General features: G+C 42.1%; 1 protein-coding gene across 6 annotated transcripts; it reads right to left on the bottom strand.

The window, feature by feature from the left end:
- ZNF354C (zinc finger protein 354C) lies at positions 1-23,927 on the bottom strand. 6 transcript variants are annotated; one of them, XM_017888147.1, is made up of 6 exons: positions 23,633-23,927; positions 22,206-22,284; positions 9,774-9,900; positions 9,180-9,275; positions 8,712-8,835; positions 7,488-7,575 (listed from the first exon to the last, which is right to left on the bottom strand). In XM_017888147.1, the coding sequence occupies exons 2-6, from the start codon at positions 22,230-22,232 to the stop codon at positions 7,557-7,559; spliced, it is 393 nt and encodes a 130-aa protein (XP_017743636.1). In that variant the 5' UTR covers positions 22,233-22,284; positions 23,633-23,927; the 3' UTR covers positions 7,488-7,556. The 6 variants fall into 6 exon arrangements, with proteins under 6 accessions (XP_017743612.1, XP_017743621.1, XP_017743617.1 ...); XM_017888123.1 differs by lacking the exon at positions 8,712-8,835 and having other exon boundaries at positions 1-7,575; XM_017888132.1 differs by lacking the exons at positions 8,712-8,835; positions 23,633-23,927 and having other exon boundaries at positions 1-7,575; positions 9,774-9,941; positions 22,206-22,278.
- Between the last annotated feature and the right edge of the window lie 673 nt (positions 23,928-24,600).

Here is a 24,600-nt window from a genome sequence, read left to right as displayed (position 1 = left end):
AACCACATAAAATTTTATTACAGATTGGCATTAACAGATAAGCATTTGCAATAGGTTGTTTACAACAAACTCAATTGAGATAGAATTCACATACCATGCAATCCACCCATATAAAGTGTACAATCCAAAGCCTTGTAGTATATTCGGAGTTGCGCAATAATTAGAATGATTTTAGAAAATTTTCATTATTCCAAAAAGCAACTTCACATCCATTATCAGTCACCCCACATTTTCTCCAACCCTCTAAAGCCCTTGGAGATCAATCATCTACTTTCTGTCTCTACGGATTTGCTGATTCGGAAAATCACATATAAATGGAACCATCCAATATGTGGTCCTTTGTTACTGGCTTCCTTCACTCAGCACATTTTCAAGGTTGATCCATGTTGTCGCATTTATCAGTGTTTTCTTTTTATTGACAACGTTTCATCATACAAATGTGCCACATTTTGCCTACTCATTCATTGGCTGATGAACATTGGGTTGTCTCCACTTTCTATTATCAATAATGCTGCTATGAACATTCATGTACATATATCAATGTTTGTTTTCATTTCTCTTGGGTATAAATTTAGGAGTGGAATTGCTAAGTCACATGGTAACTCTATCTTTAATCTTCGAAGTAAATTCCAGTCTGTTTTCCAAAGAGGCTGCACCATTTTATACTCCCACCAGCAGTGTGTGAAGGTTCCAATTTTTCCACACCCTTGTCAACTCTTTTATTAATTTTATTAAATATTATAATGAGCTTCATCATTGGAGGGTGTTTTCCAAGGAGTTCTCTACATTTGATCTTTGCTGAGAAGTGATTTCTCAATTTTAGCAAATCCTGTTCTCTTGATGAGACTACTTCCAAAACCATTGAGCCCTGGATCCTTTTGCTTGATGGTCTTTCCTATAGTTTTTAATCTCTCATCATGTTACTATAATCAAGAAGCCAGATGGCACCTGCAACACTCAGCCAGGAAATCTCTCTAGTGAGATCATATTAGGCACATGTTTTACTTTCAGTCTGCCACTACAGAAGTTCTTCCTTCCTCCAGTTTTCCATAAACATTTACCTCACTTTTCTGGAAGTCCTCATCTACAGCCTTGTCAGACCATGAGGCTGCTATCGTTTCTTCAAAGCACTTTAGTTTTTTACCAGCACATGCCTACTTAATACCTACTGCCAAGTTCCAAAACCACTTCCATATTTTGGGTTTTCATTATGGCAGCTGCGCACCTCCAAGTACCAAGTTCTGTATCAGTTATCTGTTGATGCATAACAAATTACCCCAAAACCTACCAGTTAAAACATTTACTAACCCAGAGTTTCCGGGGCTTAAGAAGCCAGAAGTGAGTGATTTAGCTAGGTCTTTCTGACTCGGTGTCTCACATGAGGTTATGGGCAAGTAGTTGGCTGTGGCTGCAGTCCTATTTGAAGGCTCAGGCAAGGGAGGATCCACTTCTAACCTCACTCACATGGTTGCTAGAAGGCCAGTTTGTTGCTGGCTGTTGGCCATGGGCTTCAGTTACTTACTATGTGGAACTCTCCATAGGCTAAGTGTCCTCACAATAAGGCCACTGGCTTCCCAAAGGACAAGTGATTCAAGAGAGCACATGCCTGTGCAGAAGCCATAGCCTTTTCATAACCAAATATTTTAAGTGACACCGCATCACTTCTATCATATTCTATTTATTAGAAGTGAGTCAAATTACTATTTTCCTACTGAAAAGTTTGACATTTCATCAATTTCTGGAATGGCCACACTTTCTGAAACATTGTTATAATATCTACTTTAAAGTCTTCATCTCATAATTCCAACATCTGTGTCATCTTGGGGTTAGTGTCTGTTGTCTTTCCTGTGAATTGTTGAAAGTTTCCTGATTTATGTATTTCATGTGATTCTGCATTGCATCCTGGACATTTTGAATATTATGGGCCTCTGGGTATTCAATTCTTCCAGAAAATGTTAGGGTATTTTTTCCAGCAGGCAATTTAACTGATTAAGTCTTGGTCACCAGTTCCAATCCATCTTCTATGGGCTGTGGTTCTAATGTCAGTCCAGTTTTCTAAGTATTTTCAGTGTTATTTGGATCTCTCTTCGCCCAGTGTCAGACCTGAACAATTATCGCGTCAGACCTATACATGTATAGACCAGGGGAGAGCCCCAGATTGCATAAACAACTGTTATGAGATCACTTTCTTGAGCTTCCTTATCTTTGTCACCATCTTGACACCTTCCAGCTCTCAGGAGCCACTTCCTCTTCCTGATCTTCAGGTTAGAAATCCAAGGGTTTAGGTTCTCCTCTCTGCTACACACCTCATGGATACATCACTTCCAGGTCCAAGTAGCAGGAAGATAGTGAGGGAAGAAAAGCAATGGGGATTCTCCTAAACCTTTTTGGCCCAGAGATCCTCTAACCAGAGTGAAGGATTCTTAACTGAGGTTTAGATGCCTGCTCAGCCATCTCTGTCCTCACCACAGGAATGCCCAAGAGTGCCACAATGATCTCCTTTCAAATTCCAGTTTCCTTCCCAAATCTGCCTGTTATTACTTTTGGGGGTGCCCAGACAGCTGCTCCATGCCTTAGTTACATTTAGCATGAGAGAGAAAGTGGAGCATGCTCATTCCATTTAAAGGGAACCCAGTACCACCTAGTTACTTTATTTCCAACAATTACATCACTGGAGGATTAACTCTCAAACAGGAACTTCCTAAGAATATAAATGAAGAATTCTGATTGAAAGATTCATCACTTTATCCAATCACTTTTGCATTAATTTTATTAAAATTGACACATATAGAAAAATTTTTTAAATGACCAATGAACATCTCTACATCCACCACAAAAAAAAGTTGACTAATTTTGTACATATTTGAAAATATGCTGCCAACATCATGACTTTTCAAACTTAAAAAAACTTCTGCATGCATCTCCTAAGAATTAGAACATTATCCAACGTAACTCAATTACCACTTCTAGAAAAATCAAACACACCACATTTATCTAATACCCATTCTATCTTCCTATTTCCCCAAATAGCCCCCCAAATGTCTTTTATAGTTTTTTATGAATCAGAAGCTAATAAAGGATCACACTTTCCATTTGATTATCCCTCTTGCCTTAATCTAGAAGAGACCACTCTTTATTGTATTACATTTGCTTTTTGAAAAGTCCAGACGAGGGTCAAAATGCACAAACTATGGCTTACAACCTCACACCCCTGCGTAGGGCCACAGTGGAATGTGTGAAAGATCAGTTTGGCTTCATTAACTATGAAGTAGGAGATAGCAAGAAGCTCTTTTTCCATGTGAATGAAGTTGAGGATGGCCTTGGGCTCCAGGCAGGAGATGAGGTGGAGTTCTCAGTGACTCTTAATCAGCGCACTGGCAAGTGCAGTGCCTGGAATGTGTGGCGAGTCTGTGAGGGCCCCAAGGCTGTTGCAGCTCCTCGACCTGAGCGGTTGGTCAGTCACTTGAAGAACATCACCCTGGATGCCAGTGCTCCTCGCCTAATGGTTCTTCATCAGCCAAGGGGACCAGATAACTCAATGGGGTGTGGAGCAGAAAGATCCGTCAAGCTGGTGTCATTGACTAACCACATCCACAAAGCACATCATTAATCCACTATGATCAAGGTGGGTGGAATCTGGTGAAGGTTTCTGAATATCTCCCTCTTCATTCCTCCCAAAATCTGGAATACTTATTCTTTGGAGCTATTACACCAGTTTTAACACCTTCCTCATGTTGTGCTTAAAAAGTACATTTAAGAAAACCATTTTAAAATAAACTTAAAAAAAAATTCCAGACCAGTTGTCCTGTACCAACTCTGGACTTGTCTATTTCCATAATGTGTGATTCAACTTGTTCCTCTACTCCTTGTATTTCTTTAAATAGGAAGATAAGTCTAGACAAAAGATTTAGTTAAATTTGGGGTAAACATTTTTGGCAGTACATCAAGGATGATCACACATGCTTCATACTGCATCCTATCAAGAGCCACATAATGTTGGCTTATTCCAGAAGTAGGGAAATGCAGTTTGACAGCCAAATCTCACTGTAAAGGCAATTCTTTTGCAATAGGTATCTGTGATCTTCTGACACCTTGTAAACAAAGTTCCTTAAAATTTTTTTCACCTAATGGGTTTTACCATTGATTTTTGCCAGATTTAATCACATTAAGGGTTGTAAAATGGTTAGTTTTCCAAATCTATCACTCTGTGTACATTTAAAAGAAGACATTCTTCAAATAATTTTATAACGAGTTTTCTTTTTTACTTTCATCATTATGAACTTATTTTCCTTCTTAGCATTATCAGCAATATCAGTGATTATTCTTTTTGATTTTAAGTTGTCCTAAATTTGGCCCGTGAGAATACCTTCGACTGGGCGCCTGTCCCCTTCTGACATTACCCCATTAGTCTTCAAATACTATCTTGCTTTTTATTTTATTTTCTTAATAAAAAAAGTATTTTAGCCACACCACCCACTTCCCCTGCTCCAAACATGGAATCAGCCACTTCTCCAAGGAACCCTGGTTCCTGTTAGTGGGGAATGGCATTTAGGAACCAAAATTTGGGTACTAAGCATGCTCACCACTACTGGGTACAATGTTAAATATTGAGGTCTGTTTAAAAGCCTCATTTTCTTTGTAAATGTATTTAAATACATAAAACAATAACTTTCTGATAAGCTAAAACCAGTCAATTAAGAAATATACTGACTGCTTGGATTTAATTCTAATATTTTTCTCAGAAGGTCTAGCTAATTGTATTAGAATAATTTTTTTTTTATGATACCAACTGTGAATTGAATGAAAGTCAAATATAAAGTTGGAGGAAAAACGCCTGGGGGGAACTAAACATTTAAATTGATGAAAAGAATGCTTAATAATTAACTCTTCATATATAACTTTCCACAAAATAATTCCTAAAATATGTGTAATAAGAAGGCAATCTTACATGTGAAGTAACCAAAAGCAATTACACTATCTGGACCGCAGCTAGCTTTACAGATTTAAGTACAATTATAATAAAAGCAGGCATAATTAGGGACTCATAAGAAAAAAGAATATAGTTGTGAGTCAATTATTAAGATTAAGGTGAGAGGAAACCCTTATAGATAAAACAGTAACTTTAAATTACTGCAACTATGTCTAACCAGGCTACAAAACAAATAGGACTGTTGGGACCTCAGGTTGGAAATAAGTCTATAATCATCACAAAACACCAGAACCGAAGACCCAGATTCTAGTCTTGACTCTGTTCACGAAGTTCAGGTTCTTCATTAGTACAATGAAAGGCTATAATTAAACCTCTCCTGGATCTAATGAGCTACCAGACATGTAGCCTCAGGTTCTGCCAAATATACCGCTTGTGCAACAGATAACAAAGTATGTGCTTGACAGTCTTTCCAGCTGCTTCAGTTAATCCGCCTTCTACGGTACTATAATAGTACTCAGTTCAGTTATATAAAATGACATCAATTTAAGAAATGACAGAAGATAAGTAAGAGTCTACCTTTGGGCAAGATTTTAAGAACTAAATTCTAAATTAATAAAACTACATTTTTTTAATAATAAAGGACTTTTACGTTTACACACACACACACGCATATGTGTATATACGTATGTTTACATATCTAAGTTGCTGGTGGGACAGCTCATAAGAAGAGCTTTATTATTTCCACGTGAAGAGTTAAATTTAAATAATTCCTTTTTATGTTTAGCTTCCCTTTATGAAAATAAGCACCTCCTATGTTGGCCGGCTATTTTAAAGAAGGCCACACACTTATTTACATTATTAATAACTCAGTGACTGTTTTTAAAAGAAAATTCACACATTGAAGCTTACTCTTATAAAGGGAATATGGTCTTATGAGAGAAACAAAATGTATATTTAACTATTTTCATGATTTTTTAAAAGTTAGGCCTTTTACATTTTTTCTATTAATTAAATATTCATAGGTTTTAGAAACCTTCAAATTTATGGTTCTTTTAAAACGTAACAAGTCAGTGCTCTTCATAATTTCACTGATCATTTTATCATTACTTAGTGGCAACTAACATATTTCCTTCAGGAGAAGTAAAAAAGGCAAATCTATTAGGAGTTTGTACCCTATTGACTATTCTCCTTATTCCCCAATGAGAAGTCCTGGATTATTTGGGAGATGAACTAAGCCTCATAGGCCTTATCTCCTCTAAGAAATCTCTGATACTGAGTGAGTGAGGAGCTGCAGATTAACGGTTTCCCATATTCCTTCCATTTATAGAGTTTCTCTTTAGTGTGAACTTTTTTGTGTCTACAAAGGTTTGATCTGTAACTGTAGGCTTTCCCACATTCCATACATTTATACAGTTTCTCCCCAGTGTGGATCCTCTCATGTTCCGTTAAAAATGAATACTGGCTGAACGCCTTTCCACACTGATTACACTGATACGGCTTCTCTCCGGTATGAATTCTCTGATGCCTATAAAGGTTAGATTTGCAACCAAAGGCTTTCCCACATTCCTCACATGTATAAAGTTTTTCCCCAGTATGAATTTTCCGATGTTCATTAAAGGATGAATACTGGTTGAAGGCTTTCTCACATTCATTGCACTGATAAGGTTTTTGTCCAGTGTGAATGCGCTGATGTTCAATAAGGGTTGCAATACGTGTGAAGGTTCTCCCACATTCCAAGCATTTATACAGCTGTTCTCCAGTATGAAGCCTCTGATGTTCAGCTAGAGAGGTAAACTGGCTGTAACCCTTCCCACACTCACTACATTTATAGGGTTTCTCGCCTGTATGGATTCTTTGATGCCTGTGAAGTTTTGCTCTACAGTTGAAGGCCTTCTCACATTCACCACATTTATAGAGTTTCTCCCCAGTATGAATTCTCTGATGTACAGTGAGGGTTGAACACTGGCTAAAGGCTTTACCACACTCCCTACATCGATACGGTTTCTCTCCGGTATGCACTCTCAGATGTTTGATAAGGGTTGAACTGTTGCTAAATGCTTTCTCACATTCATTACACTTGTAAGGTTTCTCTCCAGTATGAATTCTCTGATGAGAAAGAAGGGATGATCTGTGGCTGAAGGTTTTTTCACACTCATTACATTTGTAGGGTTTCTCACCTGTATGAATTCTCTGATGTTCAATAAGATGAAGATTCTGCTTGAAGCTCTTCCCACATTCATTACAGATGTGAGGTTTTCCTCCTGGGTAAATTTGGAAGCATTTCATAAGATCAAAATTCTGTTTAAAATCTTTCCCAAATGTGTAATACATATTGGGTATCCTTTCTATAGGAACACTCTGTTGTGCGACAAGAGCTGTATTTATAAATAAGCTTTTCTCCAGTTCAAGACTTGTATGGTTTCCATCTTCACCAATGGTTTCATCATGCAAGACTATCATTTGCCTAAGAGGTTTCTTCTCTTGCTCTTCTTCTGTCCTGCTCTCAAATTCCACAGCTTCTTCAAAGTTAATGTCCCAGTGACCATCCTTAATGGATTCTTCCTTTATCATTCCCTGAGACGTTTCTTCTATAAAAATGTCCTGTCTATGAGGCAATGCTTCTGTTTCAGGCCAAGTCTTGGAACCTAAAACGAATCAGAAGAATTAATGCCTCCTCTGCTGGAAGAAACAAACGGATGTATCAGTGAGACAAGAAAACTGGTAACAGTATATATAAAAGCAGAGCGTACAATCAGATTTCAAATGCTGACCTGAATCTTGGGAAGAACAGGATGGGATAAAGGAAAGGGGTGAATGGGTTAAGGAATGGCATGGGAGAATACACAGGACAAATGAACAATGAAAATGAAGTGATTCCACCCAGGTAGAGTAAAGTTAGATGCAGAAGAACAGGCTGGGTAGAAGATATGAGGATACAGAAAAATGCCAAATGAGAAGCCCACGTTGAATTCCATGGGATACTCCACTCTGTCATCGTTTTCCACTCTGCATATACCAGGCAATGAAGCAGGCAGCCTGTCTACTTTCTCCTTCTTACTCACATGTCCCTTTCATTATATTATCTCCCCATGTTCTCTCTGAAACTCCATACCCAATACTTTTTTAAATATTTGGATTGGTTTTCTTAAATTTCTTTATTTCATGTGACTGATTTTATATCGTAGTCTGCGAAGGGGGAAACAGTCTGTTAAAAAGAGGAAGGCTGGGCACGGTGGCTCACACCTGTAATCCCAGCACTTTGGGAGGCTGAGGCAGGTGGATCACCTGAGCTCCGGAGTTTGAGACCAGCCTGGACAACATGGTGAAACCCCATCTCTATCAAAAATACAAAAAATTAGCTAGGTGTGGTGGCACGCACCTGTGGTCCCAGCTACTCAGGAGGCTGAGGTGAAAGGATCGCTTGAGCCTGGGAGGCAGAGAGTGCAGTGAGCTGTGATCACACCCTGCACTCCAGCCTGGGTGACAGAGCAGTGAGCTGTGATCACACCCTGCACTCCAGCCTGGGTGACAGAGCAGTGAGCTGTGATCACACCCTGCACTCCAGCATAGGTGACAGAGAATCATCTCAAAAAAAAAAAAAAGGAGTGGGGGGACATTCAGGTTTTGAAAATTACAACAGCCCTGCAGCATGACTGTGACGATTCTATGTGATTGAAGTTTAAGATGCTCATTATAAAAAAGAGGAAAATACGGAGAAAACTGCCCCTGTGCAACAGTCTATCCCTGGTGATTGGAAGAATAACAGTTTTTTTCATATTACCTTTCTTTGTATTTTCCCCTTTTTATTTCATCACAAAGAGAGACATATTCATTTCTTCTAATAAGCTGCAACCAAAAGACTGCACTCACTCTCTTTGTAGGAATCTCTTGAGAATAATGAAAACCTGCAGGAGATTTGAAGTCAGTATGTCTTAAAGTCCTGAAATATGTCCAAGCCCCAACCTCAGCTTTGATTCTGGGTGAAAAGATTTAGTTTGAGGTGACTCTAAACTACTCTCTGTTGAAACCTGATTTCCTTTCATCAATCCGTGACAGAAAATAGGTTAACATTAGATAACTGCAATTAGGTAATTGTGTGTACTTTAACCTATACAACTCAAACAAAGTACAACTGGCCTGAGCATCTCAATAGAACTCAGTGTTTCCAAGAGTTTCCCAAGAACTGCCTCTTTGTGACCTACTTGTCTATAAAGACTCTCTTGTGCCCATTTCCCAGCCTCTCACTTACCTAGACAGGTATCTGGAGGGACTTCTCTTTCCACCAAGCAGGGGTCTTCTCCTTGTTGCAACTGATGAATCAACTTTGGCATTGAAAATGGACTCCCTGCTCATGAGGAAGGAAAGGAAGCTTGAACAAATAGCATGAAGAGCAATCCAAGAACTCCCATACTACTCACTCTGAACCGACACAGCAAAGGACACAAGGCCTGAGAGGCAGACAAGGCAGCACTAGCACTTCTCAGGGGCACTGGAGCTGTCAATGGATGGGGAAGGTCTCAGTTCAGAAACATTATAGGGCCCTGGCAATGAATACCTCTAAGATGGGGGGCCCTATATGTTTTCCAGAATCTAAACTGGGATCTACTCATTGGCCTACTCCAAGGAGGAAACTCTGACTGGCGGTGGGACGTGAGGGAGAGTGGAGGGTAGAGAAACAAATAGCAAGAAGGGCATCACAACAGGAACGTACACTTTCAACTCTGCAGCAATTCAACCTTTCCCAGGGGCTCACTAGCGTAAAAAACTACAGGCTCGGAACCCCAAAGATGGATCTGTGAGGCGTTCCTATAACAGATTCTTCGTCATAGGCAAAAAGTCTTACCCAGTGAGACCAGGCTGCTGTAGTTCTCCAGCATCACCTCCCGGTACAAGGCTCTCTGGGCAGAGTCCAGGTGCAACCACTCATCCTGGCTGAAGAACACGGCCACATCCCTGAATGTCACGGACTCCTGTAATGGCAAACGCACTCCTGCTCGCCCAGGACCGTCTTCTTCAACGGAAGACACAGTTAAGAAAGTGACAGTGGGATGGACAGAAAGCCTCAGGATTCTAAGTATTTCACATCAACTGTTTATGTAATTTTTGGAACCATCCATTAGCTATTTAAACAAGTGTTTATGGAGTACTCACTGGGAACAATGCCACATGCCACATGCAGTGGGAGTAGGGGAAGACAGGCAAAGTTCCTGCCAACAAGGAGTGTAAATACCAGCCTGGGACCTTTCTCAAGAGAAGGTGATGTGATGACAGAAGCAGAGAGTGGAGTGCTATGCTTGGAAGATGGATGAAAGGGCCACAAGCCAAGGGCTGCAGGGAAACACTAGACGGTGAAAAGGGCAAGGAAATAGATTTTCCCCTGAGAGCCTCTAGAAGGACCCAGCCCTGCCAACAGCCTGACCTCAAGCCAGCAAAACTGAATTCAGACTTCTGACCTCCAGAACTGTAAAAGAATACATTTATGCTGTTTTAAGATGCTGCATTTGTGGTAATTTGTTACAGCAGCAGTAAGAAAGAAATACAATGTGAACAATTGAAGACCACCTACATATCTATCAATAAGGGAAGGGAGAAGCAAATTACAGTATATTGATGCCATGAAATGTTATGCAGCCATTAAATAGAATGAGGTAGATCTATATGACACTGGAATTTGACCTTGATATATTATTGATTCATATGAAAAAACCAGCCACAAAAGAATCCGTATTTGTTTAAAAACTCTATATCTGTATATACATATATGATGCATGCAAAACTATCTGGAAGAATACAAGCTGTCACCTTCGTTATTCTTTGATATTTGTGGAGAGGGGCAGAAAAGCAATCTTTCACTTATTACTTTATACCCTATCATTAGGCTTACAGTTTTTTACACTTAGGGAGATTGTGTGTATATGTTTGTGTGTTCCTTTGCTTTGAATTTTCTTAAATTCCACTTTACTATATTTATATATATTTTTTGAGACAGAGTCTCGCTCTGTCGCCGGGCCAGAGTGCAGTGGCACGATCTCAGCTCATTGCAACCTCTGCCTCCCAGGTTCAAGCAATTCTCCTGCCTCAGCCTCCTGAGTAGCTGGGACTACAGGCGTGTGCCACCAGCTAATTTTTGTATTTTCAGTAGAGACGGGGTTTCAGTGTTGGCCAGGATGGTCTCGATCTCTTGACCTCATGGCCCACCTGCCTCAGCCTCCCAAAATGTTGGAATTACAGGCATGAGCCACTACACCCGGCCTATTTTAATTTATATGTTGACTTTTTAGTTAGACCTCTTTGTATTTTTAGTGGTTACTTGAATAATTATAATACACATTTTTGGTTACTCATCACCTATTTAGAGCTAAGGTATCGTTTCACGTAGAATGCAAGAATCTTGCAAGTATAGAGGACATCACCACTCTTCTTTATGCTATAGTTGTGACAGATTTTCCCAGTTCAGAGAGTTGACGGCACTCACCGAACTTAACACTGAGCATATTCACGTTAAGGTGTTTATTTAAAGGCAAAAGGTACCACACAGCAAGAGACAGACTTCAGGGAAGCACTAGAAAGCCAAGAGACACTCCACGTGCAGCCTCCCTTATTTGCACAGACCATGCCATGACTCTGGATCTGTGTGAAGAATCTTGGTGTCGGAGAGCTCAAAGGAGGAACTCTCAGCAGGGGCATTTTATGTAATCAAGCAAGTCCTGTCAAATCTTTCAGGCCAGTCGCAAGCCATCAGTAAGGAAGCTTACCAGGAGTAGCCACTGGCATTGAGATCTTAAAAATACACAAGCCAGGCCGGGCATGGTGGCTCATACCTGTAATCCCAGCACTTTGGGATGCAGAGGCAGGTGGATCACCTGAGGTCAGGAGTTCAAGACCTTCCTGGCCAACACAGTGAAACTCCATCTCTACTGAAAAAAAAAAAAAAAAGTACAAAAATTAGCCCGGAGTGGTGGCGCATGCCTGTAATCCCAGCTACTCGGGAGGCTGAGGCAGAAGAATCACTTGAGACAGAGCAAAACTCCTTCTGAAAAAACAAACAAAACAAAACAACAACAAACTCACACAAGCTGATGACTGTGTTCGATGGCTCACACCTGTAACCCTAGCACTTTGGGAGGCCAAGGTGGGTGGACTGCCTGAGCTCAGCAGTTCAGGACCAGCCTGGGCAACATGGTGAAACCTCATCTCTACTAAAAATACAGAAAATTAGCCAGGCTTGTTGCATGCACCTGTAGTCCCAGCTACTCAGGAGGCTGAGACATGAGAATTGTTTGAACCCAGGGAAGCTGCAGTGAGCCAAGATCACACCACTCCAGCCTGGGCAACAGAGCAAGACTCTGTCTCAAAAAAAAAAAAAAAAAAAAAAAGCTGCCTTTTCTTGTTTTGGCCAAGAGTCAAAAAAATAGACATCCAAGAATTTCCTGAGAAAATATAGAGCTTTCCCAGATAAAAGATAGAGCTTTTCCAGTTCAGATGTAAATAAATTCTATCTTCATGGTTGTTATTTACATTATAACTGCCTACATTGTAAACTCCCTCCTATAATACAATAGTATTATTTTGCTTTAAGCAGTCAGCTGCATTTTAAAGAAATCGAGAGGGGAAAAAAAGTATTTTATATTTATCCAGATAGCTACCATTTCTAATGCTCTTCATTCTTCCTAAAATCAGAGTTCCCCTCTGGCATATTTTTCTTTTAACTTACATAACTTCCTTTTTAGTGTATCTTATAGTACAGGCCTGCTGGCAATGAATTAGCTTAATTTTATTTTATCTGAAAATGCCTTTATTTCATCTTGATTCTTGAAGAGTATTTTCATTGGATATAGAATTCGGGGTTGGTTTTTTTCTCTCTCTCTTTCAGCATGTAAAATGTCATTCTATTGCTTCAGGTCTTTGTCGTTTCTAATGAGAAGCCAATGGTCATTCAAATATTGATTCTCTGCATGTAGTACAGTTTTTTTCAGCCTGCTTTCAAATCTTTGGTTTCTGTGATTTCTCTATGACTTTCCCCAATATGGTAGAGACCAGCTAGCTATATGTGGCTACTAAGTACACGAAATGTGGCTCTTCTGAATTGAGATATGTTATCTGTATAAAATACATACCAGGTGATTTACTTAAAAACATATATACACACACACACCAACATATACATACATACATACACAAACATATATACAAGTTATCTCAATAACAATTTTATATTGATTTCATGTGGAAATAATATTTGGACATACTGGGTCAAAGAAAATATATTATTAAAGTTAATTTATTTGCTTCTGTTTACTTTTTTAATGTGGCTGGTACAAAATTTTATATTAGGTATGTGGCTTTCATTCTTGGTTCACACTATATTTCTACTGCATGTCATTGATCAATGATATGTATAGCTGTGACCTCCTTTGTATTTATCCAGGTTGAGATTCATCAAATGTTATAAATCTGTAAAATTATGTTTTTTACCAAATTTGATAAATTTTAGGCCATTATTTCCTTTTAATATAGTTTGTCCCATTCTCTGTCCCCTCTCCTTCTAGAACTCTAACTTCATGTATATTAGACCTTTTAATATCATTTAATTGGTAACTGAGGCTCTTTTTTCTCCCTGTTTTTCAGATAGGATAATTTCTGTTTATCTTCAACTGTCACTGACTTCTACTTATGTTCATTTCCAAAAGTTAAGCCTATTCACTAATTTTTTTTTTTTTTTTTTTTTTTTTTACAATTTCAGGTATCTGATTTTTCAGTTCTAAAATTTCATAGTCTAGAATTACTTTTTTCGCAATCTCTATTTCTCTGCTTCCATTTCCTATTAGTTCATTCTTTACATGTATATTTTCCTTTAAGTCCTTGAGTACAATTATAATAGTTGTTTTAAAATCTTTGTGAACTCTAATATCTGGGTCCTCCAGGTCATTGTCTCTACTGATTGTCTTCCTCTTGAGTTTTGGTTGCACTTCCCCATTTCTTCATATGCCTACCTTATCCTGGAAATTGTACAGTACACAATGTGTAGAAACTCTGGATTTTGCTATGTTCCTTTGAAGAGCACTGAGTTTTTTAAGCAGGTAGTTCATTTAGTTGGAGTCAAATTCCAAACTCTGCCACCTCTCTAGTGGGCAGCATCAAATATCTTTGTTCAGTTCTTATTTGGGCTACTCTGAGTCTGTCCTATGCATGTATGGTTCAGGGGTCAGCTAGAGATTTGGGCACAGTTTGTGCACAGAATTTGGGGCTTCCCTTCTCTGCCTCTCTCCTTCCCAAGATTCCTCCTCTCACTTTCCAACTGCTAAGTTTGCCTCAAACTCTATCTTGTGGTTCTTCACACCAGTAAGACTGCAAGTTTGTGACCAAGTTTTGATCATTCTGTTAGTGCTGACTGTGGCCTACTCCCAGGCAAAAGCTGTAAAACCATAAAATTTATCTGGTGACAATTCCTTCTTCCACATATACACAGGTGTCCAATATCTGTCTGCTTTTGATTTCTCTCCAGTACGTTAAGGTTTCTTATATTTTATCCAGAGTGTAGTAGTAATCCACAGATGAATTAGTCTGAAAAGAGCTATTTCTCTATTACCAGAAGCTGGAAGCACATGTATCTTTTAAAAAATATATTTTAAAAACTCAGTGAGCCTAGCAAAGCTCATTAAATATTAAGAAATAAGAAAATGACAGACTTCTAGAACTCCAGACCTGAAAGACATCTTATCAATAATGTCATCCAGTTGTTCTCATGAGTGTGTGGTATCTCCCCCCACCTCCCTAGAGTGAGTAGCAATGTGTGAGGGTGTTTTATTCTTCACAGTGACTAAGGGAGTCCTACTGGCATTTAAAAAAAGAGATCAGGGCCAGGCGCGGTGGCTCACCCCTGTAATCCCAGGCTCACACACCTGTAATCCCTCATGATCCCTGAGGCAGGAGGATCATGAGGTCAGGAGATCGAGACCATTCTGGCTAACAAGGTGAAACCCCATCTCTACTAAAAATACAAAAAATTAGCCGGGCGCCTATAGTCCCAGTTACTTGGGAGGCTGAGGCAGGAGAACGGCGTGAACCTGGGAGGCGGAGCTTGCAGTGAGCCGAGATTGTGCCACTGCACTCCAGCCTAGGCGACAGAGCGAGACTCCATCTCAAAAAAAAAAAAAAAAAAAGAGAGAGATCAAGGCTGCTAATCATCTGGAAATGGAGGAGAAAGTACTGCACAAGGAAAGATAACTCTACCCAAAATGCTTATCATGTTCTCACTTAGAAACACTTGTTGTCTAAGCTGTATTTTTAAAATAAAGATGAGAATCTGGGTTGTGGCAGGTGGCGTTATAAGAAGATTATAAGAAATGTGAAGTTTGTTAGGTTTCCAGCAATAGAAACTGACTTTGGCTCATTTACATGAAAGACCAGGTAGCTCCAGGGAAACTGATAGTCACAGAACTAGGCTTGGAAAATAAAACAGAAACTAGGACAGCAACATTCTGGACCATGGCCAGGATCACACTAGGAAACCAGACTTGTGAGAATACTGTTGTCATGGAAAAGTAGATGGTACAGCCTCACCAGCATGAGACAGCTACTGCTTTTGCTGTGCCACTCCTCCTTCCTCCAGGAATTCAAGTTACTGATGTTGCCACAAATTACCAAACTGTATTCTACATCAGAGGTCCCCAATCTTTTTGGCACCAGGGACAGGTTTCATGGAAGACAATTCTTCCACAGACAGCAGGGTTGGGGGAATGGTTTCAGGATAAAACTGTTCCATCTCAGATCACCAGGCATTAGATTCTCATAAGCAGCACACAACCTAGGGCCCTCACATGCACTGTTCACAAGAGGGTTCGTGCTCCTGTGAAATCTAATGCCGCTGCTGATCTGACAGGCAGCAGAGCTCAGCTGGTAATGCTCGCTCACCTGCTGTTCACTTCCTGCTGCACAGCCTGGTTCCTAATAGGCCAGGAGCTGGTACCGGTCTGTAAAACTGGGGGTTGGAGACCTTTGTTCTGTTCCTGTTTCCTCATATCTCTAGCTCCTGATTGAAAGTCTGAAGTAGGTCCAGCTTGGGTCACAAGCCTGTACCTTATCTATAATTAAAGCTAGAAAAGTAAGTATCTGGTGATTTTTTTTTTTTTTTTTTTTTTTGAGATGGGGTCTTGCTCTGTCTCCCAGGCTGGAGTGCAGTGGCGTGATCTCGGCTCACTGCCACCTCTGCCTCCCAGGTTCAAGAGATTCTCCTGCCTCAGCCTCCTGAGTAGCTGGGATTATAGGCACGTGCCACAATGCCCTGCTAATTTCTGTATTTTTTGGTAAATATATCCTGATTGGCAGTTGGTTGAAAGAGTTATCATCAGTAGAAAGGAATGTTTGGGTCATGATAAGGGGTTGTGGAGACCTAGGTGTTGTCAGGCAGATGAAACCTCCAAGTAGCAGGCTTTAGAGAGAATAGACTGTAAATGTTTCTTATCAGACTTAAGGTTTCTGTTGGTATTAATGCTGGAGGGGTACAATGAGGCATGTCCAACCCCTACTTCCTGTCACGGCCTGAACCAGTCTTTCAGGTTAAAGTTTGAGGGTCGAGAAGGAAGTCCAGTCAGACAGCTGGCAGGGGGCCTTCTAATTTTATTTCTGGCTTATACCCCTATACCTCAGAATGTAACAGTATTTGGAAACAAGATCTTTAAAGATTATTAATTAAGTTAAAATGGCTGGACCCTAATCTAACATGGCATGTGCTTATAAGAAGAGGAGATTAGGACACAGACATGCTCATGCACAGGAGAGGCCATGTGACAGGAGGCAGCGAGAAGGCAGCCATCAACCAGCCAAGGAGGCCTCAGGAGAAGCCAGACTCGCCCACACCTTGATCTTGGACTTCTAGCCACCAGAACTGCAAGAAAACACATTTCCATTGTTGAGACCATCTCGTCTCTGGTATTTTGTTATGGTGCCCTGGCACACTAATACAGGCTCCATGTTGCTGTAAACAGGATACTCACGGCAAACCCAACTTCCATCTTTACCGCCAATCTGTTCCCCTAGGCCTTAGAATATTTCCAGGAAAAAAAAAAGCATTCTTTTCTTTTAAAATTTCATTTGCTTTTAAAAGTATACAAATTAAACATAATCAGAAACTAAAATTAAATTAAATTTCAGAAAAAAATGAATAAATTGAAAACAAAAACAAAACAATGTAAATCATACTAAATCCTATTACTCAAGACAAGTTGTTCCTTTTAGAAATATATTCCAGATTTTATATCCAATTACACACACATGTGTTCTTTTGACTATTTTTTAAACAATATGAAAACAGACACACGCTAAAGAATAGAAAGGATACAAAAGAACACGCAGTGCCATGTTAGGGATTCTCTCCTGACTCCAATTAGCGGTCCCATTCTACAGGTAACTAGCAGTGGTTACACATGTATCCTTTTTTAATGGGAAAATTCTCAATCCTGCTTTACTAGCATTTCATGGATCTTTATCACATCCGCATATAGAAATCTTTTTTTTTTTAAACAGACAGGGTCTCACTCTGTTGCCTAGGCTGGAGTGCAGTAGTGCAATAAATCATAGCTCACAATAGCCTCTTGAACTCCTGGGCTCAAGTGATCTTCCCACCTGAGCCTCCCGAGTAGCTGGGACTATAGATGTGTACCACCATGCCCAGATAATTCTCTTGTTTTTCTGTAGAGCCAGGGTCTTGCTATGTTGCCCAGGCTGGTCTTGAGCTCCTGGCCTTAAGCCATTCTTCCACCTTAGCTTCCCAAAGAGCTGAGATTACAGGCGTGAGCCACTATGTCCAACCTCAAACCTCATTCTTTTTTTTTTGAGACGGAGTCTCACTCTGTCGCCAGGCTGGAGTGCAGTGGCGCCATCTTGGCTCACAGCAACCTCTGCCTCCCTGCCTTAGCCTCCTGAGTAGCTGGGACTACAGATGCACACCACCACGCCCAGCTAATTTTGTATTTTTAGTAGAGACAGGGTTTCACCATGTTGGCCAGGCTGGTCTCAATCTCTTGACCTCATGATCCACCCACTGTGGCCTTCCAAAGTGTATTCCTTTTCATTACTGCATGATATATTCCACTGTATAAATACCATAACTATTTTAACCATTTTCCTTATTTGGTATTATTTAGATGGTTTCTGTTTTTTGCTGTCACAACGCACAATGACCAGTCTCATATGGATATCTCTGGGTATGCCTATGTTTGTAAGATAAACTGTTAGACACTGAAGTATTATTGGATCAAAGTCTATGCATATATATATATACACACACACACACACACACACGTACATATATGTGTATAAAGCAAAACTCTGTCTCTGCTAAAAAGAGACACATATATATACACATATATGTATGTGTGTGTGTATATATATATACATATACACACACACATATATATAGTTTTGTTTTGTTTTTTTGAGACAGAGTCTCGCTTTGTCACCCAGGCTGGAGAGCAGTGGTGTAATCTCAGCTTACTGCAACATCCACCTCCTGGGTTCAAATGATTCTCCTGCCTCAGCCTCCCAAGTAACTGGGATTACAGGCGTGTGCCACCACACCCAGCTAATTTTTGTATTTTTAGTAGAGACAGAGTTTTGCCATGCTGGCCAGGCTGGTCTTGAACTCCTGACCTCAGGGTGGTCCGCCTGCCTTGGCCTCCCAAAGTGCTGGGATTACAGGCTATATACATATTTTAATTCTGATAGATGTGGAGGATTATACTTTCCCAAGATGACCACATCAATTTCTCTCTCCTCCTACATGCTCTTTGTCTAATGTGACACTGACATTTCTCCCACCAAGAAGTGAGTTCTATGTTTCCTTCCTTTGAAGCTGTCCAGTAGAATTCAATGGAAATGATGCATGTAACTTCCAAGGAAAGGTAGTAAAATAATACACCTCTCGCCTGGCTCACTGGATGCTCACTTTTGGAGCCTAGTCACCATGTTGTGAGCCCAAGACACATGGAGACATTATGGGTAGATGCGCCTTCCAACAGCCCTATCTGTGATCACAGCAGTGAGCCAACAGCAAGCATCAACTACCCGACACGTGAACGGCTGAGGCTTCAAATGATTCTATAGCCTCCAGTCTTTACATCTCTCAGCCGAGACACCAGCCTTTGTGTGGCAAGCTGTTTCTCCCACACACCTGCATTCCTGACCCAGAGAAACTGTGAGAAATGATAAATAATTACTGTTATTTCATATCCCTAATCTTCTTACTATATAGCATGTATATACTTCCATGTTAAAAATACAATTCTACTTGATCATTTAAAATTACAATGTAATTGGGATGCCATAAGGCGAAGAAAGAGAGAACAGAGCAGGTGAATATCCAAAGTAATCATGGCTGAGAATTTTCCAAAATTAGCAGCAGACCCCAAACCTCAAATCCAGAAAGGTCAGAGAAGGCCAAGCAGGATGACTACCAAAATATCTACACCTAGGCATATTATAGTAAAACTTTAGAACACCAAAGTCAAAGGGAAAATCTTGAAAGGAGACAGGGGAAAAAATCTTACCTATAGAGAACAAGGATAAGAATGACAGTGGATTTTCTCATGAGCAACATGTAAACAAGAAGAGAGTGAAACAAAATATTTAAAGTGTTGAGGGAAAAAAATCACCAATGTAGAATTCAATATCCAGAGAAATTATCCTTCAACAAGGATGAGAAATAAAGCTTTCTCAGACAAACAAAAACTAAGGGAATTCATTACCAGCAGTCCTCCCTTGTCATGGGGAAGGAAAATAACGTAGATCAGAAACTTGAATCTATGTGAAGACAGGAAGGAAGACAGAGAAGGAACAAATGATGATAACATAACATCTTGTATTTTCCTTACTCTTGATTTACAAGATAACTATTTGCTTAAATGAATAATAGTAACAGTGTACTGGGTGGTGACAGCATATAGATGAGTGAAATGAATGGCAGCAATGCCATAAGGAGGAGGGGAAGGAAGAGGGAGTGCTCTGTTATAAGACACCTCCACTACCCATGGGGCAGTATAATGTCATTTGAAGGTGGACTTCGATTAATTGTAAATTTATATTGAAAACTATAGGGTAACCACTAAAAAAAAGTTTTTAAAGCATAATTGATATGTACAGAGAGCAGAAAGAGCCACGGTTGCCATACTGATATAAATAAATGTTTGAATAAATAAATAAATGGAGAGAAGTGACAATCCTCCATACAGATTTCCAAATAATATATGTTGATTCTTCACCTATAGGAGTGCTGCCTATCTCGCCACGCCGTAAGTGTGGGCTACACATAGTGTTGTCTTTCCAAGGAATACAGTATATGGGAAGGCAGAAAAAGAAGGTAACTGTATAGTGGAGAAACTTGACAAACAGTGCCTGAGGCAGGTGATAAAGAGGAACAGCAACAGGGATAAGTCATGTTATTAGTATGCAATTGTAGTATGATGTGATCAGACTGACACTTCACCTCTGTGACCTTCCTCCCCAAAACCCAAACTCCAGGCTAATAATGAGAAAACACATCACACAAATCACAATGGAGGGGCATTCTACAGAATACTCAACCAGTGCCAGGCGTGGGGGCTCACACCTGGAATCCCAGCATTTTCGGAGGCCAAGGCAGGTGGATCACTTGAGGCCAGGAGTTCGAGACCAGCCCAGCCAACATGGTGAAATCCTGTCTCTATTGGAAATTCAAAAATGAGCAGGGCATGGTGGCACATGTCTGTAATCCCAGCTAGTCGGAGGCAGTAAATATGCTTATAGTTACTACTTTTGGGGGTTCTTTTTGAGACAAGGTCTCACTCTGTTGCCCAGGCTGGAGTGCAGTGGCACAATCATAGCTCACTTGCAGCCTCGAATTCCTGGGCTCAAGTGATCCTCCTACCTCAGCCTTCTTAGTATCTGGGACTATAGCTGCCACACCCAGCTACTTTATTTTTAACTTTTTATAGAGACAAGGCCTCACTATGTTGCTCAGGTTGGTCTCAAACTTCTGGGCTCAAGCAATCCTTCTGCCTTGGCCTCCCAAAATGCTGGGATTATAGGTGTGAGCTACTGTGCCCATCTACTACTGTTATTAATGCTCACAGCAACTCAGTGAGGTATGTATATTATTAACCCCACCAAAATTGAGGAAATGGGGTACAGAGAGATAAAATAACTTGCTCAGGGCCACATCGCTAGCTTGGATTCGAAGCCATGAAGTCAAGCTCCAGAGTCCGTATTTCTAGCCTATGGGCTATTGGAAAAGGAGTCAATGAAAAATAGGCTTTGGGGTTATGGCAGAAGAGAAAACGCACAGAAGGGAGAACACTAGGAAAGGGAGCTGGTGTTGAAGGAAAGATGGGACTTCCACGTCGGAATGACAGACAGGAATGCTAGGAAAAAGGTCAGGCCTGAGGACAGATTTGGGGAAGATACTCAGAAAGCTGAGGGTTAAAGTAATGAAAATGGATCTCGAATGGGGAAAGAACAAGATAAAAGAGCCCAGGTAGGGAGGCTAAACTAGCAGGGAAAAAAGAGAAGAATCAGAGAAGGAAATAGAGGCATCAATTAGACAGGTGAGAGGGACATCTGGACAGCATAACATCCCCGCTGCGCTAGGAGGGGAAGGCCCCAGGCCTGCATCCTCCCCACCTCTGGGCTTCAAAGCCCAAGCCATGCTGAACTCCTTCTGGGATGCCCTTAGTCTTCTCTAAGCACCAATACCAGTCCTGGCCTCCAGCATAAACTCAGAATGCCCCCACTTCCGGGATATTTCCCCTGAACATTTAATTATGTTTCCTAAGATCCATACCACGAACTCCCAGAAGATGGAAATGACAGCTTTCCTTTTTCCATCCCCTGTGTGCTGCACAGGATCCTGTACACAGGGCTCAGTAAATGCTTGTGGAGAGTGTCTTCCGGCCCTTCCACATCTTAGCCCCAAGTGTGACTATATCCTCTGTGAAGACAAAGACGGCTTCACGCCCCATTCTCCCCACTAAGCATCACTGTAGCCGGAAACATATGCTCAGAACTGCCTCTAATGTTGACCACAAAGTGAGTGGGGTGAATTAAGAGTGGTCTGGGAACAAAAGAGGCACATTCCTCAGCAGCCCCTCACTAAGCCCAAGACACTGGGAAAAACTTTTGAGGCTCCAGATTCTTCATCGTTTTAGTTGGACCAAAAAGTACCTGGACAAAGTCTGGAAACGTATCTACCACCTCTGCATCCAGAAGCCAACGGATGAAAAAGACAGACTTCACTCACTCTCACCTGAGCGGGCAGCAGATCCACAGCCATCCCTTCCTCCTCAGTGCTTCTGCCCAGGGAGAGCAGTGTGGACACAGTGGGTCTGCAGAGGAAACAGGTGTCAAGAGGAACCCTGGCGTCAGGAGATGGCTTGGACAGAGGAAGTTACAACCGCCCATAACGTCCATCAGGTCTCAAAAAAGCCACCCCACATAATGATGTAAACCAAGACGAGCGTTCACTAGGGCAATTTGCCAACCTCCATCCCTTCTCCATACTTCTATTTCTGCACTTTGACTCTTTAACTTCCACTTGAGGGCCTCTCACCTACCTCTAGGCAAACTGTGACTCACCCATGGATGTCTGGAGTCCTTAGCTAGCTTTAAACTGCCCGCCCTAACAGTTGCAATGAATATCCAGTTTCCTCGGGTGCCACTTTCCAGCCTAGCTAGCTGATCCTCAGCCTGACTGCCCTGCCTCGCCCTTTCCTCCCTGTGGAAGCCATGATAAAGAGGCTTCCCCGCATCTCCACCCTCGTGACAGACCCCACTGCTTGCCCTGAGTGGCCCTTCCGTGGAGTGCTGTGTTCTCCCCAAGGAACTGTGGGCATAATCCAACCACTCAGCTTTCCCAGCCTCTTACTACATCTTCGTCCGGCCTTACCCCACTTTACCCAAAGTAACAGGATTGAGACACTGTCCCCACCCAAGACACATGCCAGAGCTTTGCTGTCCCTCCTAAATAATACTCCACAGGTGCCGCCCCTAATGGCATCCACAGACGGAAACAGCCGTCGCTGCCCAAACACAAACCCCAGGTAGGAGGGGTGGAAATCGAGCCTGCCCCACAGAGAGCAGGGGAAGAGGCTGCCTGGGGCAGCCAGGCAAGTGTGAGGGCCTCCAAGCCTGCGATCTGCTGCATGGAGCCAACCTGGGGCTCTGCTGGGCCAGCTCCAGCGGGTGCCTCGACCAGCCCAGGGGAAGCTGCCGTGCAAGGCCTCAGTCACGCGGCGACGCGCACCTCCTCCCAGGAAGCGGTGAGTACTTTCCAGGCAGTATTTTTAATCTTCGCATTTACAGACGTGATGGAGACTGAGAATCAGCAGGTCGTGACCTGCCCAAAGTCACAACGGAAAGTAGTAGAGCCGGGAGGGGAATCCTGATCCAAGCCCCAGGCCCAGTTACGTCTGGACAATGACCTCGCCACCCTGCCTCGGTTTCCCCCGACAGAGCGGGAACAGCGTCCCGCCACCCTATCTGTTAGCAGGGATGCGCGGAGTGCGTTCGGGTGATGCGCTGAGTCCGGTGCCTGGCACCGGAGCGCTCTTGGCGGGCATCAGCTACTGCTTTTATTATTTCCGTTACTGAGAAGAAAACGCACAGAAAATCGCAGCATGAACAATGACAAAAGGCTGGCACCCCCACCTCAACGGCCCGGCGCACCCAGCTCACCCGGCGAGGCGCTCCCTCCGCGGGTCTTCCGCAGTTCAGGCCGCTCGCCAACGCGCCCCGGGACCCAGTGGCCAAGGGCCCCTAGCCGCGCAGGGCTGGTCCCAGAAGCCCAGACGAGGCTGCACGCGGCCCACTCGCTGGAGACGCCCGGATCCACGCCGGCCCGGAAGAGGCCACTGCGAGCGCCTCGGCCCCAGGCCGGCAATTCTAGCCAAGCCGGGATGGCCCAAGCCAGGAGAACCCCCGAAAGGCCGCGAGCTGTCCCCGAAACCCCGCTGACCCTGAAAGAACTACCACTCCCGGCATGCCTCGGGCCCCGCGCCGACTACACTTCCCAGGGGACGCCGCGGTGCGCGCGGCGACCTCCGGGAGAGGAACCGCCTCCGCCAGCGAGAGCTCTGAAGGACGACAGTCCGTGTAGGGGCTGCAGGGCGAGGGAGTCTGCAAGCCTCACACGAGGCAGGAGGCCTCCCGCTGCTGGCCGTGCTGCCTACAGCCCGCGCACTTGTTAGGCAAGCGGAGTGGTTTGAAAAACAAAATCCGAAATTAGATGCATTTCGGAGGATCCCTGTGCTGTAGCTCCCACCGCTGGTTGTGATTATTTTTCTGTTGATACAAAATAATTTACATAATATCCATGTGAGTGTTAACTGCATAGACTGTGTAATGATCAGGTCACAGTACTGGGTATCCATCACCTTAAGCATTTATCATTTTTATGCGTTGGTATCATTTCAAGCCCTCTCTTCTATTTACTTTGAAATATCCATAATATTATTGCTAAGTATAGTCATTCTAGTCTGCTATTAAACATTAGAAATTATTTCTTCCATCTAACTGTATGTTTGTACCCATAACCAACCTCTCTTCATTCCCCTTCCTTTCTGGCTGTCCTGGCCTTTGGTATCTATCCTCCTGTTGTCTATGTCCACGAGATCAAGTTTTCTAACTCTCGAATGTAGGTGAGA

This window comes from Rhinopithecus bieti, unplaced genomic scaffold (assembly GCF_001698545.2).
Source record: "Rhinopithecus bieti isolate Rb0 unplaced genomic scaffold, ASM169854v2 scaffold_1557, whole genome shotgun sequence".
Classification (NCBI taxonomy): Eukaryota; Metazoa; Chordata; class Mammalia; order Primates; family Cercopithecidae; genus Rhinopithecus; species Rhinopithecus bieti.
The sequence above is the reverse complement of the archived record's forward strand: the minus strand, read 5'-3'. Positions and strand labels throughout refer to the sequence as shown.

Excerpts from the sequence above, each read along its gene's own strand:
- ZNF354C (XM_017888123.1), bottom strand. The coding sequence starts at position 22,232 with ATGGCTGTGGATCTGCTGCCCGCTCAG. Across the intron at positions 9,901-22,205 it reads TGGATCTGCTGCCCGCTCAG|GAGTCCGTGACATTCAGGGA; the intron begins GTGAGAGTGAGT and ends TTGCCATTACAG. Across the intron at positions 9,276-9,773 it reads CAGCAGCCTGGTCTCACTGG|GGAGTCCATTTTCAATGCCA; the intron begins GTAAGACTTTTT and ends CCTCATGAGCAG.